Consider the following 13972-nt stretch of genomic DNA (forward strand, 5'->3'; position numbering starts at 1 on the left):
CATTTCGCTTTAGCAACCAAAAAATATTCGGACATAGTGGCATATCTAGCATTGTAAGAGGGGGTTCAATTGAACCCCTAACTTTCGATGTGACACATAAATTTATATGTAAAAAGAATTATTAAAATTGTAATAAGTAGTAGATATGAAATCATAACTTTAAAAATATAAGGGGTCAATATTAAAAATCTTAAGATTGAACACATAGAATTTAAATCGTGGATCCGGCTCTAATTATAGAGAGGTTTGTTTGTACAGTCAATTCTCATCGTTTCTTGTAACACCATACAAAATTAAAATATAAATTTGACTCATATAGTCCTTTCTCTGTCCCAACTCATGCGCACCTTCCTTTTTTAGTTTGTACAAAAACGAATAATATCTTTTTATATTTAAAAATAATTTAACTCTTAGCTTCTCATTTACCCGGGGTCGTTTGGCATGCGGACTAAATTATCCCGACATTATAATCGTAGGACTAATTTATCCCATCTGGGAGGTGGGATAAAATAATCCCAAGGTTAATGGGATAAGGCGGGATCTAAAATTATTAAGATTGGACTTCATTTTGTACTCTGTTTGGTAGAAGGTATAAAGTGGTGGCCCTAGTGATGATGATTGGTTTAATAATCTTGCAACTTCTCTAAAATGACTGCTTCTCATGAAGTACAGAAATAATTCCAAAGTTAGTCTTTGGGATATCCACCTTATACTCAAATATCTATAGCTTATTTAGATCAAATATCTTCGTTAGTTGTTAACAGAGCTACAGCCACAGCGCCCTCCCAACCAAAAAAAAAAAAAAAAAAAAAGTATCTCTCACGGATCTTCTTCAACCTTAAGTGAAGATATGGCTTCATAAACTGGACTTCTCTTCCATTCTAAATAGCCTAGAATATTGGGAAGAGAAATAATCTACTTCAACTCTGCTACACCATCATATTTTTTGTGATACCAAGTTTTATTATAGATTCATAGAGGCAGGAGGATTCATGATTAAGACTAAATCAATTTATCAAAAAATTTGCTCACCAAGTTCCCAATTGAAGAGCATAATTCTGAAACTGAAGAAAACAAGCTAGCTAGTTCCACGAACAATGAAGAAAATATTTGGATTTTGTGTTAAGAGTGAATGCGTGAAGGAGACCGAAATTTGCAGGAATTAAAGATGAAAATTAAGGCTGTTTATGAAATTCAACATTATTCTTCGTCTACAAAAATGAATCTACAGCAGAATTTCACCCAAAAAAACACAGAATCCTTCACCAAATTCCAGATATGAACTCTCCAAAACGTTCCCAACCTTTTGCAATAATATTCACTCAAAACAGAGCTCGTTTGCGGCAATCCGATTTTTTGACAATGGCAAACTGCCTTCTTGAACCTGTTCCTCTTCACGAAACAGACTGGAATAGCGCAAGATTTGTTGCAGAAGACGATTGGAAAGAGGACAGAACAGGAAGATCTAATTTAGCCGTTAGTTTTTTGACAAACAACTCACGGAGGGATGAATGTTGCTACTTCTGGGATAGATAAGGGATGTTTTTGGCCAGTTAGTATAGCACAAGGATGTATCCTAGGTTTGGCCCATAGTTCAGGGATGTTTTTAGCCCAAAACTCCAAAATTTATCACATAAATTGAGACGAATGGAGTGTACATATAAGTGGTATTATGAGGACATTAAAGCAATTGTAATGGAAAGAAGTATAAAGAGAAAATGTCATAAAAATTGTCAGGGAGGGACAGTGGTGGCCCTATTGATGATTCTAAAATGACTGCTTCACATGAAGTACAAAAATAATCCATATGCAGCCCCCTTAAACTTGTATTTTTGTTTCATTTTACACCTCAACTAGGCATTATTCCTATTGAATCTCTGAACTCGACCTCAAGTATGTCTATCAAACACAATTCGGCTTAAATAGCATTTTTCAAATAGTAGATATGAACCCATTTCTTTGACTATCTAAGCATACTATTACAAAACTAGCCATCTGGTCAATGGACCATCTTAAACCCAAATTCCATATATTTTTCTTCATTTCCAGAAACTTCAAACAAGATTGTCTTCTATAAAGTGTAAACCCCATGTAGTTTATGTTACTAAATCAGATACCCCGCAACAAAATCTTTAGAATATTTACAATTATTTGATTACCTAAATGCAACAAAACAGTAACACCTATTAGAAATCAATTAAAAAATGATCAATTAAAAAACTGTGGCACATGAACTGGAAGTTGGTAATTAAGTAAGAAAATGACACTAATAAAACTAACTGGATCTTAGCTCACGCATACAAAGAATAATTCTATATATCCTATTGTAAAGTTTCTTTATGTAAGTCTGATTGTATTTGATGACACACCGGCATGACGAGTTCGAAAGCGTTGATAGGAGCAATGACTTAGTTGAAAGCAAAATGAAAAAAAGATAGCAAGTTTTGGGAGCTGCATATGCATTAAGCCTTGAAACAAACAATCAGTGCCAATTCATGTCTCATTTCATAGATCATTCGATAACAAGCATGAAATTTAAACCCTGAGCATTGTCACACTGACAGACAAGCTAAGTCAAAACATTCAAGTCTCCTCTGAATCCGTCAATCGCCAAACAGGAAAAAACACAACCTTTTACTGCCAGAGCATATTTAGACAGGATTGCAGTCTAAGTTAAAAGACAATTTCCGCTTTAGTTGATGGCCGGTTAAATTTTGTTAATTCTGCAAGTATTATGAGTTTGTTTGTGGAGAAAATGCATCAAGCTCGCCAAAGCGAATTCATCAAGCAAAGAATTTAACACATAAAATATATTTGAAATAAATAACAAAAGTCTCATTTCATAGATATTTCAAGAACAAGCATGAAATGCAAAAACCATTTCCCACTAAGCATAATGAAACAAATTAGTCAAAACATTCATTCCGATAATGTTCCCAAACTGATAGTTTTCATAGTACCTTATGGCAAAGGCAAAACACAGTCTTACTACTGCATCGACGTTCAGTTCTATTCACACTTTTAACTTCCAAAACAGTTTAGCTAAAGATCTTGATGTGATTGAAGACTCGTGAAGATCAAGCAGGATTGTGATATGGATACTAATCAATATTATACACAACTTGAGCTTTAGATGACACCCGCTGAAATTTTGTTATCTCTGCAAGTACTTTGAGAGATTTTTTATTTTCCTTTTTTACAGGGCCTGATTACCATTCTGACCAGTGCTGGAGACTTGGCCAATAAAACCTTGATAAGCTGCATTTCAGCCTCTGCTCCTGCTACCTCGTTAAGATCAATGTTATATCTGAAAAGCTTGCATGAATCTCATCAACAACATCCCGGGGCACTGGTTCATAACAGTCCTCATCACTACTAACACGCGCCTAAGAAAGATCAAGAAAAATCCATGAATTTAAAATTGCAAATCTGATGAGCATGCAGAATAAGAAAGTTGTTACACACGAAAAACACATAAAAGAGAAAGAGAGAAAAATAAACATCATTAACTACCTCAATTTCAATATCTTCTAAATTTGGGGAGCTTCTTATCAAGCAAAGAGCAAACGAAAGATCAAAGAAATCTTTCAGAGTAATCCAAGCCATGCAAAGGCATTTAAGACAGTTAAGAGCAGAGGGAAGCCTTGTTGGTATAGCTTCAGCTAGTACATTATCCACGTCCTAGGAATAAAATGTCAAAAATCAGGATCACTCAAAGCCCAAGATGGTACATCTACGAAAATGCATTACAATTAAGTCATGAAGCAACATTACCCATAACTGATTCCAGCAGAGATTCTCGAGAGCAGGAATAGAGTCAAAAATCTTGGTAAGATCATGTTTTGCCTCTACCGAAAATGTTGTAGGCTCATATGTAACTTTGGACAGAAGAGGAACATTTTTTAAATGTAAAATGTTTATGTTGCCTTCGAAGAAAAATGACCTCAGATTGGAAGCATTAATTTCAATGTGGTTTGAATTACGTAAATCTTTCAGCACCAAAATCTCAAGCAGTGGGCAGTGGGAGATTAAACTCCCAAGCAATTTAGAAGAAATTGTGACTTCACTTAGTTCTAGGCCGATTAACCTATTAAATCCCTTAAAGTCTGGTGGACGATGTATTAGACAATGCTTGAGACACAGATGCCTCAATTGCGAAGATGTCAAAAGTGAAGAAGGCAATTTGTATCTACTCCGGTATGGAAGTTCAATAACAAGATGTTGAATGCCATTCCTAGAGAGGAAATAAAACAAGTTGTCAATATTAGGACAACCATGGAAATAAGTAAGGGAGAGGGTAAACTTTGTAATTGGTTCTGCATGAAAGGTCAAAATGTGGTAGATAATCTTTGTAAAGTTACTTGTAAGGTATGTTAGACCCCTTTTAGTTTTCCAATGTGTTTCATCAAGCCTCAGTCGTGAAAGTATGCACCAGTTGTATCTCCATTTCGTTGATAAGATGCTTGTCCTCACAACATCTTGTAAAGGCAACCTCATTAGAATGTCATCAATTACACTCTCGGGAATGTTGCTAAGTATATCGGGGGAGATAACTGTTGCATTTTGCCATTTGAAGGCATAATATTAAATGATTGCCAACAATAATCTGCAAAAACTAAACAACAATACAATAAAATCTCCAAACGGTCCGGTTAGAGTACACACTATGCAGACATCAAAAAACTGCTTTTCACATAACTTTCGAGGAAAACATTTTTGGTGGAAACATTTTCCTTCTATCAAACTCACCCTAAATTTTCCCTTTTTGGTATTGATAGAGATAGCAAGCAGTGTTTGCTATGCTATGGCTTTGTAATGAGTTTACTTGATGATTAATAAACACGGTTAGTTACCCCAAAAACAAAAACACACCCTAAATGTTGTTTTAGTTACTTCTATTCCAGATCGGACATAAGAGACAAGAAAGAAGAAGAAACTCACCTTTTCTTCATCGATCGGTGATGGTGAAGAGGAAAGCTAGGCTCCGGAGTGTTCGAGAAAGGGAAAGTGCAAATGAGATGACTCAGCTCAATCGTTATCTTTCCGCTTTATTTACTTTGCTTTTTTGCTTTATTTTCAGACTATTTTGTCTTTATGTTTCAACCTTCCGTTTTTGATTAATTAATAAAATGGCCATGATGGCTAGATTTATTTATTTATTTATTTTTAAAAAAAAAAATTAAATGTTGTTTTAGTTATCACAACTTAAAAACCGTTACTAAACAGTGGAGCATTCTGGATTAATTTGAGTGAGAGGTGTTAACCCATCCTCACTACTCCAAACCCCAACCCCTCACCCCCATCCCCCATAGCATTTACCTAGATTATATACAACTGTTTTTGGAATAATATTTCTACTTACTTACCATACACAAGAAATAAGTAAGAAAACCACATACTTTCGAGGAAAACATTTTTGGTGGAAACATTTTCCTTCTATCAAACACACCCTAAATATTGTTTTAGCTATTTCAGTTCCAGATCGGATAGGACATAAGAGATAAGAAAGAAGAAGAAACTCACCTTTTCTTCGTCGATGGTGAAGAGGAGAGCTAAGCTCCGGAGTGTTCGAGAAAGGGAAAGTGCAAATGAGATAAATCAGCTCAATCGTTTCCGCTTTATTTACTTTGCTTTATTGCTTTATTTCCAGACTATTTTGTCTTTATGTTTTAACCTTCCGTTTTTGATTAATTAAAAAAGGCAGAATACATAAATAGGCCCTTAAACTTGGCCTAAATTTGTGACAAGTGCCTCTTCAACTTTGGGTGTGCGCAAGTAAAGACTCAACTTGTATAAAGTTGAACAAGTAAACACAAATGCTGACGTGACACTGACGTGGCACATAAATATTAGAGTGCCACGTCAGCATTTGTGTTCACTTGTTTAACTTTATACAAGTTGAAGTGCCTACTTGTGTACACCCAAAGTTGAAGGGCATACTTGCCAGCTGATGCCAAGTTTAAGGGCCTATTTATGTATTATGCCTTAATAAAATGGCCATGATGGCTAGATTTAATTTTTTTAAAAAACTAAATTTTGTTTTAGTTATCACAACTTAAAAACTGTTACCAAACAGTGGAGCATGCTGGATTAATTTGAGTAAGAGGTTTTAACCCATCCTTACCACTCCACACCCCAACCCCTCACCCCCGTCCCCCATGGCATTTACCTAGAGTATATACAACTGTTTTTAGGACAATATTTCTACTTACTTACCAAACACAAGAAATAAGAAGAAAACCACATACTTTCAAGGAAAACACTTTTGGTGGAAACATTTTCCTTCTATCAAACACACCCTAAATGTTGTCTTAGTTACTTCAGTTCCAGATCGGACATAAGAGACAAGAAAGAAGAAGAAACTCACCTTTTCTTCGACGATCGATGATGATGAAGAGGAGCGCTAGGCTCTGGAGTGTTCGAGAAAGGGAAGGTGCAAATGAGATGACTCAGCTCAATCGTTATCTTTACGCTTTATTTATTTTGTTTTTTTGCTTTATTTTCAGACTATTTTGTCTACGTTCTAACCTTCTGTTTTTGATTAATTAATAAAATGGCCATGATGGCTAGATTTAATTAAAAAAATTAAAAAATAAATAAATGTTGTTTTAGTTATCACATCTTAAAAACTGTTACCAAATAGTGGAGCATTCTGGATTAATTTGAGTAAGAGGTGTTAACCTATTGTCATAGTCCGGCTTAAATATACTCTGGGGCTGTGTGTTCTTATTCTAAAATTCCCCTGAACTATGGGATTTGGTACGATATTGCCCTCCGTTCACCGATCAAGCTAAAAATGTCTCCGACGTGACAGCTTCCTATTGGCTTATTCTAAATCAAACCTAATTAATTAATACCCAACCCATAACTCGGTATCCAACTAAAAGACCCATACCCGTATCCAACTAAAATCAGCGTCTTCTTCGAACTTGAAGCTTCAAGGTTCGTTAATGGCTTTCATGGAGTTCACAACTTCTTTCTTCAGGTTCTAAGCTCCAATTAGATGGTTATTCATGCTACCAACTTCAAAATAGTATCACCGAATTGATTTTAACACCCAAATTCGCACATTCAGAAATTTCGAGGCAAGCTTCGTCAATGGTTGTTTTAGTTCGCTTCTTCAATGGAGTTTTTCTTCTTTCAAGTATACTCAATCACACTTAAGCTTAAGAACCAAATTCCTACATATTCAGGTTAAATTTTCAAATCGAGCTCAAAGTTCATCGATGGATGACCAAATTCTGTTACATTATTAAAATATTCGATTTATATTTCAAACATTTTGTTTTTGATGTTAGTATATAAATATAGGCCCAACTATAAGTATGATCAGAGGCGGATCTAGGATTGGAAATAACTCAGCATTCAACCGAGTGCACCATTTAACCGTTTTGGAGCATGGGAGCCGTATAAAATTAGATCAATTCTAGGAAATATGTACGTAAAATAACTAATTTGGCGGAGAGACAATGAGTTCACGTGCACCACAATTTCGAGAGTAAACCCCCCTTGAGTGTGATAAATAGTTATTGGGTCGTATTTAGTGCAACTTTGAGTGTAGGATCAACCCGATGAGACCATAATATAAGGACCCTTCAGAGTTACATTAATTGCAGCTGTATTCCCTCTCTAGATCTTATAAAAACACATTATCAGATTATTATAACTTAGTCCTTCATCAATCAGTAGAAAGGCTCAAATAAGCACACAATTATCCTTACTAATGTAAATATATTTTGTTTCCTAATTTCATGTTTGATCCTGCTTTTATTATGTTAATGTTTTTACCATATATTCATGTAAAATTCAAGATTTTAACTAAGTTGATGCGAAATTTTATGTCTGTCCAGTAATGTATCAGCCATTAATGAGAATCTAGAGTCCCGAGATAAAATTAAAAGCAGTACATGGGAACCAAAAATAAAGGGTGAGAAGAGAGACATCTAAAGAGCAATATTATTTGTTGGATTTTGTTTTTAACAACCAAAAGTTCTTTTTTTCTTATGATTCAAGAGTATATATTAACGTCAAATACAGTAGAACCTCTCTAAATTAATACTCGGTAAATTAATAAACTCTCTAAGATAATATTTTTCTCCGGTCCTGACTTGGGCTAGTGGAAAAAATCACCGATTTCGATAAGATAATAAGAGAATATATTTTCGAAAGACCCCTATATAAATATATGGTCCCATTAATAATATAAATTAATAATTCTTTAAAATTACAAAAATATCTAAGACAATTTAGTGAAATATGATTCTAGTGTTTCTTGTTTTTTGTTAAAATTTAAATCTAGTTGAAGCTCATCTCTAACTTTTCTTATTGCATCCAAAAGTTCCAGTGTTGTCTTCTCGAACTGCACCAAAAAATTGTGAAGAGTTCTAGATGCGATAAGTGCTTCTTATGCGTAACTAGTTCCAAAGGTATTGTATCGTCTTCAATTCATCATCAACATTGTTTTCTCCGATGGTATCCACAATTTCTTCTAATCTCTGGACCTCTGAACATGTATCATTTTCATCCGGGTAATCCAACAGGCTATTGACATCCATTTTATTGCGGTAACCGAGATCATTAATCATGACCTCAAGTTCATGAATGTCGTTTTCACAAGTGGGTTCATTTAAATTCCTTGAGGCTTCATCCCCCGAACGAATTTTGCAGTGTCGAAAACAATTTGCTATTGTCTCTTGCTGAACATTTGTCGTCCAAGCCGCTATCGCAAGATGGATAGCATCCAAAACATCAATCTTTCCTGGATCAGTTTGTCCCAGCTCATAGCCTTCTAATATCCTACGGTAAAATCTACTGCGATAATGCATCTTGAAAGCTCTCATTATCCCAGCATCACAAGGTTGAATTTTTGATGTCATGTTGGGTGGCAAGAAAAGCAATTCAACATTTTGTAGTCCTTCAATATTTCTTGGATGTGTTGGACAATTATCTACCGCAAGCAGAATTCCTCTACCATGCATTTTGTGGTCAAACCAACGAATATATTCATCAAAAAGCACACTTGTCATCCATGCTCTTTTGTTTGCACGATAGTGACAATTCAAGCTGTTCATGCTGACATTCTTGAAGCAACGTGGCTTTGCATATTTTCCAATAATCAATAAAGGAATTTTTTTCAGATCCACCCTCATTGCAACAAATAACAACCGTGAGCCTTTCTTTGTCCTGCTTTCTTCATTCAAGTTGTTTCATAGCAAGAGAATGATCAGCTTGTAACCTGTAAAACAAACTAGTTTCATGCATATTAAAAACATCTTTCATAGGGAACTGGTCTATTTTTTCCCTTGTGGACTCCAATTTCATCTCCATGTCTTGTATATCAACCAAACCACTCTCTCCGAAATGACAAAATGACTTGACACCATGTCTTAGCTTGAATTTCTCAAGCCAACCTTGAGAAAAGTTGTGCTCAAAATCTTGTTGAGGATAGAAAAGTTTCATTGTATCTCTCGGCTTCTCCAAAATTAACTCTCCGGTTATATTCACACAGTCTTGGTATTGGAGAAACCACTCATAGACAACCTTCTCCATGTCTGAAAATTTTGCTGGTATGTGCCGCTTGATATCCCTTCCTTTTTCTAAGTTAGCGTAAAAGATACTCAGCTGATCGTTTGAGTGTGTTATCGTACCTTGACTAACTTTCAAATGAAAATTTTCATCAAGCCACAACTGCAAATCTTTTTGAGTGCATGTGGAATGATCTCTTTTGTACTCACATAATGCTTTACGTATTTGATCTGTCATTGTTGATTTTGTGACACCTTTTAAATGAGAAGTCATTGTTGGGTACGGTTTGAAGAAATTTTCTATGTTGCTCATATAGTTTATTCTCTTACCATCATCCATTGAATGTTTTTAGTAAAAATACAATGAATAATATTTGATTATTAAGAAAAAATGAACATTACAATGATTTATTAATTACAATGAATCATTTAATAATAAAAAAAAACATTACAATGAATCATACATCATATATTGTACTTTATGTATAATGAATTTATTTTTTATATTAATTCAATAAATATGATACATAAATTAGTAAGATACAATGATTTTGATGTAATCAAAATTAACCTTCATTGAATCTCAAAAACACTCTTTACATTAATAAATATTAATTTATCGATTAAATAATACCTCTACAAAATAATAATATTTCATGGTCCCGACAATATTAATTTAGAGAGGTTCTACTGTACTCTTTTTTAGTCATGGCTGCAAGCTTAACTTAATACACATTCGATTCCCGATGTTTCTTGTGATATCATACAAAATTTAAGCTATTAGTTTGACTCATATAATAGTTTCTTTGTCCCAATTTATGAGATTTATTTTTCTTTGTCGTCTGTCTCAAACAGAATGATATTTAAAAATAATTTAACTCTTAACTTCTCATTTACCCTTAAAAGGATATTTATAACCACACAAATATTTATGTCTAGTTTTAAATTACAAGTTTTAAGGAAATTATTTTTCCTTTCTTTAACTCTGTAGGTAAGAGGCGATTTATAGGGAAATTTATGGTGCCCATGAACCCATGGTCTTTCCGCCAAATTAGATATTTTATGCATATTTTTTCTAGAATTGATCTAATATTATTTTCTGCCACCCATGCTCCACAAAGGCTAAATGGTGCACTTAGTTAAATCTTTAAGTTATTTACCTAAAAGAGCAAGGATTAATTCCCACTTGATGCTTATTTTTTCTCCTTTTTTAGCGGTGGACCCATGTTATAGAAATCCTAGATCTGCCTCTGTCTATGGGGATTATATGAGTGGTGGTATGGGGAAAATTATAGCATAGTAACTGAAAGAAATAGTTTAAAAAGAAAATGTCACAAAAAATATCATTTAACAGATGCAGAGTGATGATGGTGATTTTAAAATCTTGTAATTTCTCTAAAATGACTGATTCACATGCTGTGTTTATTTCAAAGCATTAGATCAAAATGTAAGAGGTCAACTGGGATAAGCACTGTTTGTGGGGCCAACAAAATATTAGTTTGGCATTAAAAAAAAAAAAAAAAAAAAAAAAAAAAAAAACGAAGCTATAAGAAATGTATGAGATTTGTAGCAAAATATACTACTAAACACCATACTGAATAATTAATAAAAGCTGCATAGCAGTGCTAGCTGGTAAAAGAACTAATAGATTCATACTACTACCAAACCTCGTGGTAACTTTTTCAAGATGAAGCAAAGGAAAAATGCTTGGCTCTAACCTTGCAGGCATAACTTTTTTGAGAAAATGCTTCAACATGCAAAGGTGTTTAAGACAGTTGAGCAGAGGGAAGCCTTGTTGGTATAACTTCAGCTGGTCAAGCATTCACGACCTAGGAAGAAAATGTCAAAAATCAGGATGACTCAAAGACAATATTGCTTTGGAATGCAGGTGCTGGCTGAGGAGACTGGGCAATCTAGCGGTTTGTCACACATTTAGAGAGGGTAACAAGACGACACACATTTTAGCCCAAAAATTTTTAAATGTAAAACTTGACCCATAAATTTATATTTTATAAAAAAAACCCCATAAGTTAGTAGATATTTTTAACAATTACTCCCACCAACCATATACCAACCTCATTAACTTCTACCAACCGTTATTTATGTTCGTACCATGTGAGAGGATTATATCAAAGAGTGGTTACATTACTATTCATGTTAAATTTTCCTTTTTATTGAACTAAAGTTTGATCAATTGATATTGTATTTTTTTAGAAAGGCCTTCTAGTAGCGTATTAATTTTGTTATGAACTATGACTTGCTCATTTGGTAAGATTGTATAAGAATTGGGAAAATTTTGATAGTTTTCACAACTTGTGGGGTTTTTATGTCTATAAAAAAAAAATATAACTTAAGAAATCCAAATTGCACGGCCAAACATTATTTCATCTCATGGTTTCAAATCATGTCCAAACGGCTCCTTAAAGTGCGGCGGAGGATGTATTACACAATATCGGAGAAACAAATGCCTCAATTGCGAACAAGTGAAAAATGAAAAAAGCAATTTGTATAGGCGGCGCCTGAATGGGGTTGACTATATGAACCCTCACTATTCCATTTAAGCTCAACTCATGTCATCATCAAATCATATAAAAATTAAAGATTACAAAAAAAATGACTTTGAGGACCACAATGACTATATTAAAAGATCAGTTACCTGGAACAGTACATTTTGCCATGAAAAAAAGAAAAAGAAAAGATAAACTCAGAAATATGAGATCATAGTATTAAATCAACAACGATTTTATAGCTATTGAATAATCAAGAAAAGTTGCATATATACCAGTGGTAGATAGTGGACAAGCTTGCCAAAGTGAAAATTGACCAAGTAGAGATTTTTTTTTTTTTTTTTTTTTTTTTTTGATAACCGTGGTGTCAGGGCCAGCTTGCGCACACCTCTACTAATTCCACTGGAAATTTGCCACCTCCCACCAGCAACAGATACCAAGTAACTCCATCCACCGAGGCTAGGACAAATGGAAAGAAATCACCTGGTGTTTTGGTCTTTGTTAAGATTTGAACCTGAGATCTCATGATTCTCAAGCCACTTCATTGACCACTAGGCCACATTCATGAGTCCCCAAGCAAAGAATTTAACAAACAACATAATTTTGAAATAAACAACCAAAGTCTCATTACACGGATTACTCAAGAGCAGGCATGAAATGTAGAAACCATTTATCACTTAGAATCATGAAACAGATTAGTCAAAACATTCATGCAGATTCACTTGTGTTCCCAAATTGATAGTTTTCTCACTACCTTATGGTTAAGGCAAAACATTACCTAACCACTGCATCAAGGTTCAATTTCTATTTACACTATGAACTTCCAAAATAGTTTAGCCAAAGATCATGATCTAATTAGAGACTCGGGAAGGTCAAGCAGGGTTGTGATTTGGATACTAATCTACGTTATACACAACTTGTGCTCTAGATGACACCCGGTGAAAAATTGTTATTTCTGCAAGTACTTTGAGATATTTTTTATCTACTCCGAAACTGGGCTTGATTACCATTCTGACCAGTGCTGGAGACTTGGCCAATAAAACCTTGATTAGCTGCATTTCAGCCTCTGTTCCTGTTCCTGCTACATTGTGAATCTTAACTGTCCTAAGGTGATTTAAAGTCATATCTGAGAAGCTTGCAGGAATCTCATCAACAGCATCCCAGGGCACTACATCATAATAATCCTTATCACGAATGACATACACCTAAGAAAGATCAAGGAAAAACCCATCAGCCTGAATTGAAAATGCAATATCTAATGAGTGTGCAGAATAAGAAAGTCATTACATACGAAATAAAAGAGAATGAGAGAAAACAAAACCTCATTAACTACCTTAATTTCAATTTCCTCTAAATATTGGGAGCTTCTTATCAAGCAAAGAGCAAAAGAAATCTCAAGGAATTCCCCCAAAGTATTCCAAGATATGTAAAGGCGTTTAAGACAGTTAAGAGCAGAGGGGAGCCTTGTTGGTATAACTTCAGCCAGTCCAGCATCCACGTCCTAGGGAAAAAATGTCAAAAATCAGGATGGCTCAATTGCATTACAATTAAGTCATGAAGCTACTTTGCCTGGATATTGAAGAATTTCCAGTAGAGATTCTCGACAGCAGGAATAGACTCAAAAATCTTGGCAAAATCATGTACCCCGTCTACAGAAAATTCTTTAGGCTCATATGAAACATTGGAAAGAAGAGGGACATTTTCCAGATGTATAAAATGTGTATTACCTGCAAAGACAAATGACCTTAGCTTAGGAGCACTGATTTTAATGGTGTTTGAATAATGTGAGTATTCTAGCACCAAATGTTCAAGCAACGGGGCATGGGAGATTAAACTTCCAAGATATTCAGAAGAAATTGTGACATCACTTAGTTCTAGGTTAATTACCCCATCAAATCCCTTAAAGAATGGTGGAGGACGTATTACACTTCTTTGGAGAGT

At 34.5% G+C, this 13972-nt stretch overlaps 1 protein-coding gene across 3 annotated transcripts in view; it reads right to left on the bottom strand.

Moving 5' to 3' along the window:
* Positions 1-3303: 3303 nt before the first annotated feature.
* LOC132067762 (F-box/FBD/LRR-repeat protein At1g13570-like) overlaps positions 3304-13972 on the bottom strand; it is a 69318-nt gene continuing 58649 nt past the window's right edge. Inside the window, exons 1-2 of one of the 3 annotated variants that reach the window (XM_059461078.1) lie at positions 3775-5157; positions 3304-3681 (exon numbers count right to left, since the gene is read on the bottom strand). In XM_059461078.1, the coding sequence (XP_059317061.1) occupies positions 3397-3681; positions 3775-4497 (1008 nt within the window). In that variant the 5' untranslated portion in view covers positions 4498-5157 and the 3' untranslated portion in view covers positions 3304-3396. Of the gene's footprint in view, positions 3682-3774; positions 5158-13257; positions 13533-13972 lie in introns of those variants that run through there. The other 2 variants (XM_059461077.1, XM_059461079.1) reach the window with 2 other exon arrangements.

This window comes from Lycium ferocissimum, chromosome 8 (genome assembly GCF_029784015.1).
Source record: "Lycium ferocissimum isolate CSIRO_LF1 chromosome 8, AGI_CSIRO_Lferr_CH_V1, whole genome shotgun sequence".
Classification (NCBI taxonomy): Eukaryota; Viridiplantae; Streptophyta; class Magnoliopsida; order Solanales; family Solanaceae; genus Lycium; species Lycium ferocissimum.